The sequence below is a fragment of the Penicillium oxalicum genome, chromosome II (genome assembly GCF_001723175.1).
Source record: "Penicillium oxalicum strain HP7-1 chromosome II, whole genome shotgun sequence".
In the NCBI taxonomy this organism is placed as follows: domain Eukaryota; kingdom Fungi; phylum Ascomycota; class Eurotiomycetes; order Eurotiales; family Aspergillaceae; genus Penicillium; species Penicillium oxalicum.
Window position 1 is genome coordinate 1,172,080 of NC_064651.1, and position 16,897 is coordinate 1,188,976.

At 52.1% G+C, this 16,897-nt stretch overlaps 6 protein-coding genes across 6 annotated transcripts; 4 read left to right on the top strand and 2 right to left on the bottom strand.

The window, feature by feature from the left end:
- Nucleotides 1-107: 107 nt before the first annotated feature.
- Nucleotides 108-1,100, top strand: POX_b02300 (Small nuclear ribonucleoprotein-associated protein B; the record flags this gene model as incomplete). The annotated part of the gene is made up of 6 exons (XM_050111214.1): nucleotides 108-134; nucleotides 211-219; nucleotides 278-349; nucleotides 417-840; nucleotides 913-957; nucleotides 1,018-1,100. 6 exons carry the CDS (start codon nucleotides 108-110, stop codon nucleotides 1,098-1,100), a joined length of 660 nt encoding a protein of 219 aa, XP_049971560.1.
- Nucleotides 1,101-2,303: 1,203 nt separating this feature from the next.
- On the top strand, nucleotides 2,304-3,116 carry POX_b02301 (Mitochondrial pyruvate carrier 1; the record flags this gene model as incomplete). The annotated part of the gene is made up of 4 exons (XM_050111215.1): nucleotides 2,304-2,376; nucleotides 2,605-2,677; nucleotides 2,784-2,942; nucleotides 3,050-3,116. 4 exons carry the CDS (start codon nucleotides 2,304-2,306, stop codon nucleotides 3,114-3,116), a joined length of 372 nt encoding a protein of 123 aa, XP_049971561.1.
- An 876-nt stretch (nucleotides 3,117-3,992) lies between these two features.
- Nucleotides 3,993-6,056, bottom strand: POX_b02302 (Vacuolar amino acid transporter 3; the record flags this gene model as incomplete). Its single annotated transcript, XM_050111216.1, has 3 exons — nucleotides 3,993-4,914; nucleotides 4,980-5,324; nucleotides 5,416-6,056. The coding sequence occupies 3 exons, from the start codon at nucleotides 6,054-6,056 to the stop codon at nucleotides 3,993-3,995; spliced, it is 1,908 nt and encodes a 635-aa protein (XP_049971562.1).
- A 631-nt stretch (nucleotides 6,057-6,687) lies between these two features.
- On the top strand, nucleotides 6,688-10,719 carry POX_b02303 (Vacuolar cation-chloride cotransporter 1; the record flags this gene model as incomplete). Its single annotated transcript, XM_050111217.1, has 6 exons — nucleotides 6,688-7,168; nucleotides 7,237-7,828; nucleotides 7,891-8,056; nucleotides 8,106-9,279; nucleotides 9,348-9,810; nucleotides 9,909-10,719. The coding sequence occupies 6 exons, from the start codon at nucleotides 6,688-6,690 to the stop codon at nucleotides 10,717-10,719; spliced, it is 3,687 nt and encodes a 1,228-aa protein (XP_049971563.1).
- A 1,390-nt stretch (nucleotides 10,720-12,109) lies between these two features.
- On the top strand, nucleotides 12,110-13,716 carry POX_b02304 (uncharacterized protein; the record flags this gene model as incomplete). The annotated part of the gene is made up of 2 exons (XM_050111218.1): nucleotides 12,110-13,339; nucleotides 13,393-13,716. The coding sequence occupies 2 exons, from the start codon at nucleotides 12,110-12,112 to the stop codon at nucleotides 13,714-13,716; spliced, it is 1,554 nt and encodes a 517-aa protein (XP_049971564.1).
- A 750-nt stretch (nucleotides 13,717-14,466) lies between these two features.
- POX_b02305 (uncharacterized protein) lies at nucleotides 14,467-16,795 on the bottom strand (the record flags this gene model as incomplete). Its single annotated transcript, XM_050111219.1, has 2 exons — nucleotides 14,467-16,642; nucleotides 16,713-16,795. The coding sequence occupies 2 exons, from the start codon at nucleotides 16,793-16,795 to the stop codon at nucleotides 14,467-14,469; spliced, it is 2,259 nt and encodes a 752-aa protein (XP_049971565.1).
- Nucleotides 16,796-16,897: the final 102 nt, after the last annotated feature.

Below are 16,897 nucleotides of genomic sequence, written 5' to 3' on the forward strand. Positions count from 1 at the left end.
CTTGCTAGATCCCAACGCTGTGAAGAAAAGCTTCATTGCCCTTCACTTCCGTCGTTTTTTTGGAGTTGATCAAGTCGCATTCGTGCGCACGCGCTCTCTTGCCGATCATGGCCGCCAACAAGCAGGGCAAGATGGTATGTTTCTTCTGGAGTGCTCATGATGTCGATCCGACCATTGAATCGATAGCGGTTGCTAATTTCTACTCTACAGCAAAACCTCGTATGTCCTACGGACCAGAACCTTTTTTTAGTGTCTCTTTGTCTAACTCGACTTCCAGATCAACTACCGGATGAGGGTCACCTTGAACGATGGTCGACAGATGACCGGTCAGATGCTGGCCTTCGACAAGGTATGTCGAAACGCTCCCCCATGTGCGGCCAGCTTCCATTTTTGCTCACCTCCAATCTCTCGTCTAGCACATGAACCTCGTTCTCGCCGACACGGAAGAATTCCGTCGGATCAAGCGAAAGTCAAAGCCCGCCTCCGGCCCCTCAAATGCGCCCCTCGTTGAAGCGGAGGAGAAGCGAACTCTTGGTCTCACCATTGTTCGTGGTACTCAGGTGGTCTCTTGCTCCGTCGATGGCCCTCCCCCCGCGGATCCCTCCACCCGCCTCGGTACTGGCGGCCCTGGACCTGTGGGCGCGACAGCTACCCTCGTTGCTGGGCCCGGCATCAGCAAGCCCGCTGGTCGTGGCCTGCCCGTCGGACTCGGTGGCCCGGCTGCTGGTGTCGGCGGCCCTCCTCCTCCTCCTGGAGCCTTTGGAGGCTTCCCTCCCGGTGGCTTCCCTGGCGCTCCTCCTCCTGGTTTCGCTGGTCGTGGAGGCCCTCCCGGTGGACCTCGTAAGTTCCTTGAATGATGCCCCTCATCACTAGTTTGCTTCTCCACTCACACATCTTCTTCCGTCTTCTTAGCCGGCTTCGCTCCTCCTCCTGGTTTTGCTCCCCAGGGCGCTCCTCGTAAGTTGCTATCTTCCATCCGCGTCTGCGAAGTCTGTCACTAATCCTCGTGTGATGCAGCCGGCGCTTTCCAGCCCCCTCCTGGCTTCCAGCCTCCCGGTCAGGGCCGTGGCTTCCCTCCCCCCGGTTTCCAAGGTCGTTAAAGGTTCAAAGTTTTTCAATGAGATCATTTCGTAAATACCCAATTGGTCTGTCCTCATGTTGCAAGACAAAAAGAGTCAGATTGTTTGAGAACTGATGATACAATGTTCTCACACCCATCGCAAGGGATCATTTCCAGGTCAGCCAGATGGTTCCTTCACTGGTCAAGGCGTTGCGGCGCACGCGGATGAAGGTTGTCTTCAAGGATAGCAAAATACAACCCTAAAATTAAACATCAAGCTTGCATGAATCCCCTGGTTTCCTCAATGAATTAGGTGTCGTGGGCACCTTTGAGCTCTCAATGAAAGGATTCTTCACAGCCACCAGTGACAACTTCCATTGAGTAAGAGTTGTCTCGAATGTTTCGTGTACCCATACTGTGGATTACTCTGAGACATTTGTAATTGTCTTTTAGGTAGGTAGGTAGGCGGCTGATTGAAGCATGAGGATCCAAGACGCCTATCCTACCCAGGGCTGATGTTGGGCTTGAGTTTTTAAGCCTCTGCCCGTCCCTCGAGTAAATGCCGCTATTTTATCCCTTTGCTATCTCTCGAATTGCCAGGGACTCAGACAGGCCTAGGATTTCCTGCCCATGAACATATACCTACCAGTTCGTTCTCCATGGACCCTCTTGACATATTTCTCTAGGTAGGCAAGGCCTATTCATTCCATACACGTACCTATTTCCTGGAAGGATAGACGGACGAGCCCTGACGTGAGGAGTTGGACCTAGGTTACAACCTACAAGTTGGACGGGCGGGCGGCATAGTTATGGCAGAGACCAGAGGGCCACTGTGACCTACTAGGTACTTACGTATATATTGCACTCGGGGAACACCAGCGATCTACATGTATTCAAATGAAATCGCAGATCAAATCTGCCAACTCCACACATGAGATCCATGATCGAAGAGGAGAATAGGCTGAGTTATTTTATGGGTTTAGGCAACACTTTGTTATGTACGATCGAATAAATTTTTGTACACTGCCATTCCCTTCACCCCAGACTGGCCTCGAACTAGACTCGTCGGCCTTCGCCCGGAGATAAGAGCGTGACGGAGAACTCCACCGCAGTTCAAGCCTGAGCACGTGACGTACAGTCACGGCCGGTGGAAGTGAAGCGGCAATTCCGCAAGCCGCATATTCTCTTGGCCCTTCCACCCCGACCCCCAGCTCTCCGATTTTCTGCTCCAGAAATCCTCGTCATGGCTGCTGCTATCAAGGCTATCAATGCGAAGATCCGCTCCAACAAGGTTCTGGACTATGTCTGCTCAACTCGTACGTCTTCCAGCAATCGGACCAGCCCCAACCTCTCATCCTTCCTGCGCAACTGTCCGGACCGAGATCGGCCTGCGGCAATGACTTTGTTGCCCTCTCCCCACCGGGCGACAGCATTTCGAGGCCAAGCGGAAGCTTTCCAGGGCTCAGGATGGCGTTTAAAACCATCGCGCCGATGTTCAAGGAATTGCCAGAATGTACAGAGTGACTAACAATTGCTGAATGCAGACTTCTGGGGCCCCGTCTCCAACTTTGGTATCCCTATTGCGGCTGTGATGGACACCCAAAAGGATCCTGAAATGTATGTCCTGCGGAGAATCTTCCTTTTGCATCGACCATACCCGTGATCTCCTCCGGGCAAGATGTTGAATGGTTTCATAAACTGACAGTTTTTATCTGCTAATTAGTATCTCCGGCGCCATGACCGCCGCGCTTGTCGTCTACGCTGCTACGTTCATGCGTTACTCCCTCGCCGTTACCCCCAAGAACTACCTCCTCTTCGCCTGCCACCTGACGAACTTTGGTGCTCAGACAACCCAGGGTTACCGCTATCTCTCATACTGGAAGTACGTTGGATCCGCTGTCCGAGCAACCCAACCCTCGCTCATTCCCCAGATCAAAGCATCGCTTGAGTTCTTCTTAGCTAACGGATATTTTTTTCGTGCGTTCGTAGCTGGGGTGGACGGGAAGCCCAGCTCGCCGAAAAGGCTAAGCAGGGTGCCTTGGCCGCCGAGGCATAAAAAAGCTTCCTGGAAAAGTAGTCTCGTCCTGGGAAATGTTTATATTCGCTCTCGTTTGTACCTCGCTACAGGGCATTGCATCTCTATATCCATTTTGTCTTTATTATTTGGTGGTCCAATGATTGGTTCCAAAGTAAGATTAGTTGAAGTCAATTTGCAAGGGTATGAAAAGGGATAGAAAGTACAAACCAATTCCCGTTGGGCATGTCAATCCCTCCCTCCTCGTTGTACATAGCGCGACGTTTGAATGCGATAGAAATCCCATTCGGGATTTATGGATAACTACAGTAGCAATCGAGGGGAGCATAGTGAAGCCAGCAATCAATTCCACCCACCAGAGACCACAGCAAGTTGAGACAAGCTATTTATACAAAAAACGGGTTAATCGGAAACAAACAGGAATACGAACAAATGTCAGGCTCTATTTACGAGACCCGTATACAAAACAGTAGCAGCCACAAGGTGAGACATCTATCGAAACGCGCGCGCTCGGAGAAAACACAACAAAACGAGAAAGAACGACAAAGGAAAAAAAAACAAACACCACATCGCAACATGCTAGGGCAACGGATGGCCGTTGACATAGAGAACACAAACCATGAGTGACAAGGATTCTCATGGCAATATCTATGCAGATATCTTACTTCGAATCGCAATATCCTGGACTCTGCGGTGCCTGGGCACCAAACCAGCTTTGGATGGTCAGACCGGTGGTGTAAATGCAACAATCACCCCGAGAACGGCAAGAGTGATATCGGCAATGGCCTGGCGTCTTGACCCAGCGCAGGCTCGGAGGTGAAGCAGGGGCTTTGATGAATTAGCTTTGACACAATGACAGTTCAGAAGGAGAAGTGAAACTTACTGGGTAGACGTAGATCAACGGCACACAAGCAAAGCTGCCGACCAGGCAACGAACTTGTCCAGATCAGCTGCACCACCCCAGGCAACGAAGGCGCAGACAAAGACCAGGAGAAAACGGAAGGCGTTCTTCTTCCACTTGATGTATGGGTTGTACTTGCCACTCCGAGTGAATAGCTCATTCTCTAAGATACGGATCGCAGGGAAGAGTTGCAACGGAGTGCTGAGCAAGATGGCGAGCGAGTAGAGGAGCTGAACCACGTTGACAAACTTGTCATCCTGAGGCAGATTGAGAAGAATGACGGTCTTAGTGGCAGATCCGTAGGCCGCGTAGCTCAGTGCACCCGCAGACAAAAAGATCAAAGTGATGATGACCATCACTCCAGCCAGAACACCGGGGAAGCGACCCGGCTGCTTCATGGACTCTTGAATTGGAATAATCAGACCAACACCTTCGTAGGTAAAAATGGCTGTACCGATGAACATTGACCAGGTAGCCGGGTTGAAGGCTTGAATATCAGAGACACCACCGTTGCTGATCAAAGTGCGGGCGTCGTAGTAGTAGATATACAGCAGCCCCAAAAGAATGAAAGCGTCCGCAATCAAGGCTGTAAATCCCAACTTGCCAATATCACGGATCAAGGAAAGTGGCAAGAAGATAACGAGCTGCAAGAGCACCAGGTACTTGATGTCGATGAAGGTCGCGCATTTGCTCACAGCGGAAACAAAGGCTTGAAGATTTTGTGACACGAAGACAATGTAAGCCGACACGAAGCCCAACTGACTCAGCACAATGGAGCTGAGGATGATGCGTCTCATGTGTTTGCCATATAGAATTCCACCAATGTCACCAAAGGAGCCCTCGATCTTCATGCGCGAATTGACAAGGAGGATGAAGGCATAGTAGCTGAGAATAGAGACACCCAAAAGCACGAGCGAACTGAACAGCATACCACCGTTAAGGAAAGCACGTGGCAGGAAGAGAATTCCCGTTCCCAAAAGGACTTTAGCAGCATGACCGCACCAGTGGTGGTGGTGTTGCCAGGAGGAGCGCGCTGCTTGTGCTTGCGCTTCTTGCGGCCAGCACCTTCTCCTCTGAGAAGCGCTGTATCCTCACCAGACTCGCGGCCTTCCTCGTGCTCATCCCATGCATCTGACGAGAAGTACTCATCGGGCCCGAGGACTTCGTCATCTTCCTCAACTTCTTCTCCGGCAAAGTGGCCATAGAGTGTCAAAAACTCCAAGAAGCTCGAGGTTGGCAGCTGAGGCGGCGCAGGCGCGGGTCCATTTGTCGATCCTCGCACACTCCCCCGATGCGGGCTTCCCGCTGTCCTCCGCAGAAAATCTCGTCTAAATCCTCCGGAACCTGAATTGTTGAAATTTTTCTGTTTCAGCCTCAGGGGTGGGTCTGCTGATGCTGAAGCTTTTGCTGCGGGCGAACCGGGAAGAATCAGCATCCTCAGCCCAACGGTAGACCTGGCGAGTGATATCACCGCCCTGCAGCTGAAGGCTAGAAAATTCCTCGTCGCCGTGGCTAGATGCAATCTCTGAACCAGTATCTCGGCCCTCCGCAGTATTCTGTGGAAGCACCAAGTGTCTTCGCACAACTTCTGGGTCCTCATAAGCGCCCGCCACAACAGAATCTGGGCCGTGGGGGTTCTCAGCATTGGTGTCAAAGGATCCGTACTGCGAGGCCACTGGCCGATTTTGAAATGAGGGAGGTATGGTCGGAGACGCGGTCATTCGAGGTGGTGTACCAAATCGAGGAGGCGAACGACCAAGGCTCGCCTGGAGCTGAGAGGCAATCATTGATTGCCCAGGGCCAGGAAGGGAGGCCATGTTGTCGACAGCCTGAAGGTTGCGATCGACATTTGACGCGACGGTGCTAATAGGTCGACTCGCAGGCGGGCCTTGTCGCGAGGCCAACGAGGCAGCCAAAGAAGCCGATGGCACAGGCGATGCCAAACGAGCTATAGATGCTTGCCTGCTCTCTGGCCCAGGAGAAGTCGATCGATATGATGAGGCTGGTATGGGCGATGATCGCTGTGGATTCAACGAAGAGCCCTCGCCATTCTCTGCCATTATGGAGATGAAGTTTGCGGGGTTCCCTCTCAAAACAAGCGATTATTGGGAGACGGGCAATCTCGGACGGAGCGGGCAAAGGCTTTTGTGGGAAGAACCTCGCTTGTGGAAATATGATTAGGAAACCACAAGTACGCGGCAGTCTTAACACAGGAGATTGAGACAATAAGGCTAAAATGTATGCACAAGATGAGTAGGGGCTGTGTACTGCGGCTGATCGTCAAGAGCGTTAGGGCGCCAGGAGCGTTGCACTAGTCGGCGGCTCCGATGCGTGACCGCTTTGTCCACCTGATCCACTTCTGGGGATGTTTACTTTGTTTACACTGTTTGCTACTTTGACCCCTCACGTCATCGCCTGCTGCCCCCCATACTTTTCCAGATAACAAAATCTATCGGAGATAACGATTTGACACCAGCGGTGAACGCAATCAATGCTCCAGGAGTTGTGAACAGAACAGCACGCCCATCTTTTACCGCCAGAATTGCTGATTTCATCTAAACTTCGCTCGCAGACTAAATTCGATTTTTAGCCTCCACCCGTGCTCATTGGCTCATCACGATTGGTCTTTCCGCAGCCCTGGGAGGCACCCTGAGTGCTTGTGCTTGTGCTTGACGTAGGAGAGACTCCGCCATGTCTCGCCGAGGCCCAAACTTCTCGACCCGCACAGCTCAAGAAGATGTCGCGCGCCTTGACCCAAGCGAATCGGAGGCCGCTGCCCCCTCGGAGCGTGGCCGTTTGTTATCATGGCCACCGACGCTTTGGTCTCGGTCCCCAGGGACATCCACGGCGGAGCTGTCAAACGGCGCTGACAGGTCGATACCCTGGAATCCTTTGCAAAACATGTTCGAGTGGTGGAGCAAGAAACCGACAGTTGAACGGGAGCAGCAGAATGATGGCGATGCCGGAAATGTCACGTTCAGTGGGCCCCTTCGAGATAATAGTGCAGATAGAAAGGATAAACCCGCACATCGGCATCGGTCGCCCGAGGAATCAAAGAAGCTTGGAACTTTCTCAGGAGTCTTCGTCCCAACCAGTTTGAATGTGCTTAGTATCCTCATGTTCCTCCGATTTGGCTTCATCTTAGGTCAAGCTGGGTTACTGGGCATGCTTGGTGATTTCTCCCTTATGTACAATCCAGGATTGCGGCCAGTATTGATAACGCTGACTTCGTGAGGACAGGACTTCTGGTCATATCATATCTGATCAATTTGGTCACAACCATGTCTCTCTCAGCGATTGCAACAAATGGTACCGTGCGTGGCGGCGGCGCATACTACCTGATATCAAGATCTCTAGGTCCCGAGTTCGGAGGCTCGATTGGAGTGGTCTTCTACCTGGGACTTGTTTTCAACACCGGTATGAATGCAGTTGGTCTCATTGACTGTTTCACGCAAAACTTTGGGACCCAGTCTGGCACACTCGGACATTTCCTGAAAGAGGGATTTTGGTGGCAATACCTCTGGGGAACCGTGGTCCTCGTTCTATGTACTGGTATTTGCCTGGCAGGCAGCTCTATCTTTGCCAGGGCTAGTAACGGACTTTTGGTCTTGCTGCTGATTGCTACCTTCAGCATTCCGCTCTCTGCGGTGTTTCTGAAACCTTTCACTTCCCCTTTGGATCATATCGAATTCACGGGCCTCAGCTGGCGCACCCTTCAGGAGAATCTAATGCCAAGATTTACTAAGGGCGCCGCTGGAAGTCAACTGAAAGGGCGAGAGAATTTTCAAGACTTGTTTGGGATTCTTTATCCTGCGACAGGGGGTATCTTTGCGTAAGTGAGCATCGCGGTTTAGAATGCCCACTCGACATCGTGCAGTTACTAACTAGTTTCAGGGGAGCGAGTATGTCAGGAGACTTGAGAAATCCCAGCAAATCAATTCCCAAAGGCACACTCGCGGGATTGGCGTTGACTTTCATATCTTACGTGCTCGTCATTGTAACCATGGCTGCGTCTATTCGTCGACAGTCGCTTTACAATAACACCAACGTGATCCAAATCGTCAGTCTACATGTCTGATATCTCAAATGACCAGTCTAATGCCTCTTAGGTCAACTACTCTGATACTGTGATTCTGATCGGAGAATTTGCGACAAGTTTCTTCTCTGCGTTGATGGGCGTCATCGGTTCTGCCAAACTTCTTCAAGCCATCGCTCGCGATAGCTTGTTACCGGGTATCAATGTCTTCGGGCGCGGATCCAAGAAGACCGACGAGCCAATTAACGCGATTATTATCACCTTCGTCTTCGCCCAGCTCACAATGTTGTTCGACATTAATCAGATCGCATCCTTTGTCACCATGACCTATCTGATGACCTTCCTCGTCACAAATTTGGCATGTTTCCTGCTTAAAATCGGCTCTGCTCCCAACTTCCGGCCATCCTTTCACTACTTTAACTGGCATACTGCGGCACTTGGTACGCTCGTCAGTGGAATTAGCATGTTCTTTGTCGATGGGTTGTACGCCACTGGATGCGTTGGCATCCTCCTCATGCTCTTCCTCCTGATCCATTACTCGTCACCCCCCAAGGCATGGGGCGATGTCAGTCAAAGCCTCATCTATCATCAAGTCCGCAAATACTTGCTTCGGCTCAAGCAAGAGCATGTCAAGTTCTGGCGACCACAGATTCTTCTTTTTGTCAGTGACCTTGATCGACAATACAAAATGGTGTCGTTTTGCAACTCGCTCAAGAAGGGGGCTTTGTTTGTTCTGGGCCATGTCCTTGTGACAGACGACTTCTCGTCAGCCGTCCCAGAAGCCCGACGGCAGCAGAGCGTTTGGACAAAGCTGGTTGAGTTCTCCAAAATCAAAGCCTTTGTGAATGTGGCTATCTCTCCAGCAGCAGAATGGGGCATACGGAATGTTGTTCTGAACTCCGGATTGGGAGGAATGAGACCGAATATTGTCGTGATTGATCAATTTCGCGAGGACCAGTCACTGGTGGAAACATTATCAAGTGGAACCACTCGCCGGGAGTCCTTAAAGTCGCGACGTCGATCGTCACTTGGAAACTCACATGATGAGACATATTGTGAGTCTGACTCACAAAGTAAGGGCATGAGCAGCCAAAGCTACGTGACTATACTCGAGGATCTCTTATTCAATCTTCGCATCAACGTCGCTGTCGCCAAAGGATTCGAAGACTTGGAACTGCCAGGTTCCCACGACGGTTTCTCCAAGAAATTTATCGATCTCTGGCCTATACAGATGTCTGCCGAGATTGGTGCGGATAGTGAAAGCAAGCAAAATGTGCTCACCACCAACTTCGACACCTATACACTCATCTTACAGCTGGGCTGCATTCTGAACACCGTCCCTTCATGGAAAAGAGCCTACAGGCTGCGGGTGCGGGTGCTGTGTTTGTAGAGTATGAGACCGACGTGGATGATGAGCGGGGCCGAGTGGAAGCTCTGCTCGAGAAACTGCGCGCGATTGAAGCAGAAGTGCTAGTCTTTTGGTTAGCTTGTGGTGACATCCACACGTATCGCGTCATTGTGAATGGCGACACGTCACCTGAAATGGCCCTTGCACGGGACAGTGTTCACTCGGTTCTGAAGGATGAAGAGTGGTGGCAAGGCCTTCTAGGAGCACGCAACGCGCCTCGGCACTTGCCAGAGCGAAGTGAGGACGGCGAGGAAGTACCGCGGCTGGATCGAACATTGACGTGGCAGGGTCCCGCAAGCGTGGAAAGCGAAAACAAGTATCTGAAGCAACGCGTGAAGGGCTTGAGAGAGCTCATTCAACGCCGCAGGCAGTCGGTCTCGAGCTTCAGAACCTTGGGTAATGTGAATTTGGGCATGAAAACCCACCCCTGCTGGATGCATTTGTCGACTACGATGGCGATCGTGACAGTAGCGAAAGCAGCGACGACAGTGACCTGGAGCCCTACGTTAGCGACTCGGAGGTTGATGAAGCAGATGATGAACGAGAAGATGGCGATAGCAGTGAAGGGGGAGATGCATCGTCACCTGAACGCTCACGCACCACTCCAAGGGAACGCAGTGAAAGGCTCGATAGAAGTTCGGGCAGTCCAGGTGGCAGCCCAGGTAGCAGCCCATTCACTCGACCCCCAGTGCGATCGAGCGTTACCAGCAATGTCGTTCCCACATCCGATCAGCTCGTCCCTTCCCTCGTCACCTCTAGTGACAGTTCTTCGAAACAGCCAACAGCACCTGGAGCTCGCCCCGCCGTCAGCCGTTCGGCCTCAAGCAAGCGCTTCAGCTCTGCTCCCATTCCCGAAGCAAAGGTTGTCACTGAAGAGGGAGCGGGCCCGTCCATCATGTTCGCCGCCAGCGCATCTCCTCCTCGGTTCACACAAAAGCTCGACTCTATTTATGCTCGGCGTGCATCTCCAGTGTCGTCGGGCCCAGCTGTCGCTCAGAGTAACGCTACTGCGTCAGGGTTCCCGGGGCCAGCGTCTGTCTCGCTGTCCTTCAACGATCTTCCCAGTCGCGCCCAGCATTTGATCCTGAATGAACTCATGCGACAACACAGTGAGCAAACTGCGGTCATCTTCACAACACTACCGACTCCTAGTCATGGGACATCACAAAGTGACGATGAGAGTGCTTCGTACTTGAGTGATCTTGAGGTACTGTGGCAAGGCCTACCGCCGTGTTTGTTGGTGCATAGCAATAGCATGACCGTCACGATGAATCTGTGATGGATGAACAGTCTTAGAATTAATCACATACTGCATCTTTTCATAGAATGTCGACCTGATCAAAAAAGGAAATTTCAATAAGTAAGGTACAGGGAGCAATTCATAGGTTTGCAGACTCGTCTCGCTGGAGGTTGTCTTTTCCCCGCCTCAGGCATTTCATGCTTCATGTGACCATGTCTGGCGAACATCACGAGTGATTTCTCAGACTTTACACGCATGGAAATAACATCCTTGTCAATACACCGTCCAATTTCTTGAGACTAATTCTGGCTTCGTCTGTATTTAGTGCTATCCACCCCAGCAGGAGCCATGCAGTGCCCTCTCCTCGTGCAGCAGTGATCTTCAGGGCCATTACTTGAACCAGGATCATCCGCTGGCACTGGAGGAACGTCAGGGCCCAAGAGCACGCCGCTGGACTGGCATCCACACGCCATCATGCCGTTGAGGCTCTGTGTGATGGCAGACACAGAAAAGCTTATTTATCCCACCCTCTCTTGAATGCGCTCTGATACCTCTCATGGACTGAAATCCTCCGGAGTTGCAGTTCAATGCTTACGCTCCACCTTAACCGGGATTAAGTCATTAGACACTCAGCGGTCGTTGTGTCGCAGCACGCACTTTTCAGCCAATTGCAAGTCCCATAGCGACCGAGAAACCCCCGAGGCCCAGTCTACTACATATCTGTGCAACACTCTAATTAAGATAACAAAAAAAGGACTGCTTGATAGAGTCGGACCGCCGTTGAGCTTGAAAAACGGGTCCGAAGACCAGGCGGAGAAATGGAACTCCTGTGATTGGGCCACTGCGGAACGACTCATTGATTCCGGTCTCGTCTCGAATCGATTGATTAGTCTTTTCATTCGATTCGAGACTGGCAGGAACCCTCCTGTACGATGATGCAGCTCTCCTGCACAAATCCCAGAGATGGTTAGTGTGGCTGTGTCACTGCAGAAAAAAGCGTCAGCCGCGTGTGCTCGACACTACTTCGTATATCAGAGCACTCTTTTGGGGGATATGTTCGTGGCCCATAGTCTCCCTGAAGAGAAGAATCAACTCTCTCTCTCTTCGAACAGACCAGAACTTGGATCGAGAAACCGTCCTGGCTCAGTTTCCCCTGAGAGTCTCCGCGCCCTCCCCCACTTTGACCCATCCATCTATCCACATTCTCGAGTCCCTTGATTTTGATTACATATTCTGGACTTCTGTATTGTTGTCCACTGCACCCTTTTTTTTCCCGGAACAAGAGTGGAGTTCTACCATGATCTCGTCTTAGGCGCGATTCTTTGTTGGTCACCCCTTACATTTTCAATCGGTGCCTTTCGGCCTAATTGCGAATCCCTTCCTCCACCATCCCCCTCCTCAGACCCTCAACCCACTCTCCTATCCGACAATGCCCGTCAACGGCGCTCATCGTCGCAATGGCAGCGTGAGACGCGCAAGCTCGCAAAAAAACCAGCGGCGTCCGATTGCGCATTTCGACCTCGATCCCGAATTACCTGACCGGTCCCTGGTCAATGGGAACGGCAGCGGCAACGGCAACGACCCAGACTCTCTCGACCATTCGTCCGATAACAGCAACGCCGCCACTTCTCAGAACCACAACGGCACGAACAAACGTCGACCAAACATGCCACGCAAAGCATCCTCACCGATGGCGCCCGCCTTTATGGTGTCGGCGCCAGGCAAGGTCATTGTATTTGGCGAACATGCTGTGGTTCACGGCAAAGCCGCTTTAGCAGCCGCGATCTCTCTTCGCTCCTATCTTCTCGTAACAACGCTCTCCAAGTCACATCGTACGATAACGTTGAATTTTCGCGACCTGGGATTGAATCACACGTGGGACATCGACACCCTGCCTTGGAACGTCTTCCATCAGCCATCTAAGAAGAAGTTCTACTATGATCTGGTCACGGAGCTCGACCCTGAATTGGTCGATGCCATTCAACCCCATCTTGAGCCCGTCTCGAGACATCTCCCGGAAGATCAGCGCAAGATTCATGTCCGTTCCGCATCATCCTTCCTCTATCTCTTCCTTTCGCTCGGTTCTCCGCAAAGTCCCGGCGCCATCTACACCCTGCGTTCGACCATTCCTACGGGAGCCGGCCTCGGCAGCAGTGCCAGCGTGTGTGTATGCTTGAGTGCGGCGCTGCTTCTGCAAATCCGCACGTTGGCAGGGCCACATCCAGATCAACCGCCGGAGGAGGCAGAGACACAGATTGAGCGCATCAACCGCTGGGCCTTTGTGGGTGAGATGTGTATTCACGGAAACCCCAGTGGCGTGGACAACACGGTTGCATCTGGGGGCAAGGCGGTGATCTTCAAGCGGCCGGATTATCTCAAGCCCTCGATTGTCATTCCTATCCCTCAATTCCCTGAACTGCCTCTCTTGCTCGTCGACACGCGGCAGTCTCGTTCGACCATGACCGAGGTCGCGAAAGTGGGCGAGTTAAAGAAAGCGCACCCCGTGGTGACGGAGTCCATCTTGAATGCCATTGACCAGGTGACCTGCTCCGCGCAGCGTCTGCTCGAGGAACCCGACTTTGTGGGCGATTCAAAGGAGACTCTGGCTCATTTCGGTACTCTCATCCGCATCAACCACGGGTTCCTTGTCTCCCTGGGTGTCTCGCATCCCCGCCTCGAGCGTATCCGTGAGCTTGTTGACTATGCCGATAGGGTTGGACCAAGTTGACCGGTGCTGGTGGCGGCGGCTGTGCCATGACCCTCCTCCGACCAGACATTCAACCGGAAGTCGTTCGTGACTTGGAACAGAAGCTCGACAGTGAGGGATTCACCAAGTACGAGACGACCCTCGGCGGTCGTGGTATTGGAGTCCTGTACCCTGCGGTGCTGCGCACAGGCTCTGATGAAGAGGGCGGTGTGGAGATCGATCAGCAAAAGTTCGAGAATGCCGAGGGCCCTGAGGGCATTGAAGAGCTCGTAGGGGTCGGGTATCACGAACACCGCGAGGGTTGGAAGTTCTGGGAACGTGCCACATAATGTGTCATTGAAGTCGACTAGTGCTGCACCTCTTCCTAAGGGGAATTTCTAACGGCTCCACAAAACGAATGAACCAACTCTGCTCTATGACCGCTCATTCTGGCGCCCTCAACGGACGCGAGATCAGGCACTTGTGGCTGAGACCTTGACAAGGCTGGTTTGCTAGCAGGGGAAGGATTCATCCTGTCTTGGCGCCTCCACAATTTATATTTCTTTCTTTGCACACATTCACAATGTCTTAGATTTAAGCAATTTTTTTGTTACGATTTGTTGACTTCAGGATTGATGCGCGCTGCGAATGGATCGAATGTTTGTGCAGGGCTGTGTCGTTTATCTCAGCAAACACTTTTTATTATGGTTCCTACTGCTTCACCTTGTGTTTTCCACGTCGATCTTATTTCAGGCACGAGCATGATCAGCGGGTGTGTCTGATGGGTACTGAAGGGCTGCTACTTATTCCATACAATACCTAATATAGAGGTTGACAAAGTCACCTCGAGTCAAGTTTGTTGTTTGACCCTCGTGAGGAATTTCAGACAAGCCACCTTTTTCTACTTTGTAATCAGCTTGCTTCTCATCATCAAGCACTAAAAGGGACACGCCAATCGCCGAGTCACAGTCCACATCATTTGCCGACCTACTCGCTCGTAACAGTGTTACAAATGGCTGGATTATGGGCACAAGGGAGACTAAATCCCGCCTTGAATCAGACATGCGGATCGTGAAGGAGCCCATCCCAGTCCCATCATGCTATCCCATCGTCGTCTCCCAGCCATTCTCAATCATTACGTCAACCCAGTACGTCTCCGATTGACCCGCATCCATCCGCCTCCAGACCTCTTTCACAAGTTGCACACACACGTGGATCGGTTTTGGCGGCAACACATGCAAAAAGGACGAGAGACGACCAAGAATGAATCGCCGCGTTTGTGATATCTTGATGGCTTCCATTGAGATGCTGGGTATTTCTGGGGGAGATTCGCCGCCGTCATCGTCACCGGGAGAAGGGGAAAGCGGATCTAGTGTGGTTGTTTGTAATGAAGATGATGTCTTTGGAAGTCGGAGCTCGCTGCAAGATGCGACGAGGAGAAAAGGTTGAAGACAGCGGGTTCGGGACTCGATTGGAATGGTTTTCAAGCGGGAGAGAGTTGTGAGGGCGAATTCGGTGAGCCATTGGTCGCGAAGGTGGTCAGAGGATGGGGGAGCGGATGAGATGGGGATGTGAGAAGGGCGAGGTGATGTGAAGCGCTGACGGGGAGGCATTGGTGTATATTGCGGATGAGAGGGAAATTGGGGATGAGTCGCTTCTGTGCTGGGGCTGTGGCCGTCGGATTCAGGAAAGAGATTCACGCTGTGGAGGTCAATGGGGAAGAAAGGATCGTAAAAGATCGAAGAATTCATGCTGGTGTGCGAGGAATCTTCTGTGGTAGGAAGACGATTGCGCAGCAAATCTGGAAAGACTCGATAGAGCTGCATCAGCCCTGTGCAGCGGTATACTTCGGCCATTGTGACCAGATGCCAAACCGGGGTCTCTTCGTCGCCGGGACTGACGATCTCGGCTTCAGACGGATGGACCAATTCCAAGAGTCGTTGTTCGAGCTCTTGAGCCTCTTGAATGGCCTGTTGTGCACGGGTGATTTCGTCCTGTGAGGTGAATTGTCGTGCGCGAATGCGCTTTCGCTCGCGGCGGACCAGTCGGCCGACTTCTTGCACGGTGAACTGGGTATCTCTTGCAATGCCGGTCCATGGATGAGGGATACGTTGGAGAACGAAGGCTTCATCCAAGGAGAATGAACCCGAGCTCTCTAATACGGTCATCGATTCTTTATCTGTAACGAATGAGAGCAGCATCTCCCAGTAGATGAGGGCTTCTTTGAAAAACCGAAAGTTGTTGCTGGCTCTTTTTGCGCCGCCGGAATGCATACTCTCGGGCGATGACTCCAAGCTGTTGAGATGTTTCCGAAGAAGATTGAAGAAGGAAACGCCCAGATCTTTGGGGTCGTGCCAACTCGCCGTCTGACCCAGCATGAGCAAGGCCAACAGAGACTTGTCATCCATGACTGCCTCTTGAGTGATGATATCGACCGCTTCGCCGCGCAATTTCCGTCCCATTGGGCCAAACTGTGGAAAGTCGCTGACTAGTGTAGCTGCAGCCATGCTCTGCATAGTTCGGCACATGGCTAACGATGAGCCCCAGAGTCGAGAGACGGTGGTGCGGAACGGGTTCATTTGGCTGTCATAACTGGAGAACAGAGCTGCGACTTCTTTAAAGTAATACTCAATAAGTGTCCAGGAAGGGTTGTTGAGAGATCGAAATATTGTCGCAGAATCCCTCATTGTCGGTCGTTGCGATTGTGCAGAGGGACAGCTGCGTACAATGGCAGACGGTGCGAAGTCACGAAAGACACCTCTCCCCCTTCCATCACTAGAGGTCACTGTCTCAGCCGGTTCGATCGAAGCGAGAAAATGGGACATGTCCTCCGCTGTACCAAGCGGAAGGTCAAAATGATTCGAATTTTGATCCCGTGAGAATGGAGATGGAGAGGAAGTTGCCGCCATTGGGAACGGGGGGCACAGATCTGATAGATTTAGCAACAGCCCATCACCCGATAAATCCCAAAGACGGTCGCCCATTGCATTTGACGCATCAATGCTGTGTTCTGACTGCGGCGGTCTTTGCGAAGAACCAGGATCAGACTCGATCACCGGCGGTCCGTCCTCATTTTGGGGCGATAATGAAGGCCGGCATGGCTTGGTCAATGCTGCTGGGCTAGCCACTTGACCATCTGAACTCGCACTTGGGCTCTGCTGCTCGTGCTGAGTGACCCATCGAAGGGATTGAACGTAGCCTGGGCAGCGCACTCCTAGACGAATACAACGGCTACACTGAGGCTTTTCTTCTCCACATTTGACCTGCTCGATCACTCTGTGGTTAGATCAGATCGGGGCAACAGTCTAAGAGAGAAGATGAATCGGGAAAACACCTCGATTCGGACATCTCATTTGCGGAGTCGAGGGCACTGACTCGTTTGCTTTTGCATCTGGCACAGCCGTTTCGAGATTTCTTGACCCTCCGCATGATGGCTCGATTGCATCAGAGATACGAGCAAAAGGCGACGACATGCCGGTAAGTGTCGAGTGAATTGGGGCGTGCGGAGTCTCCAGATGGAGTGCGGGGGAG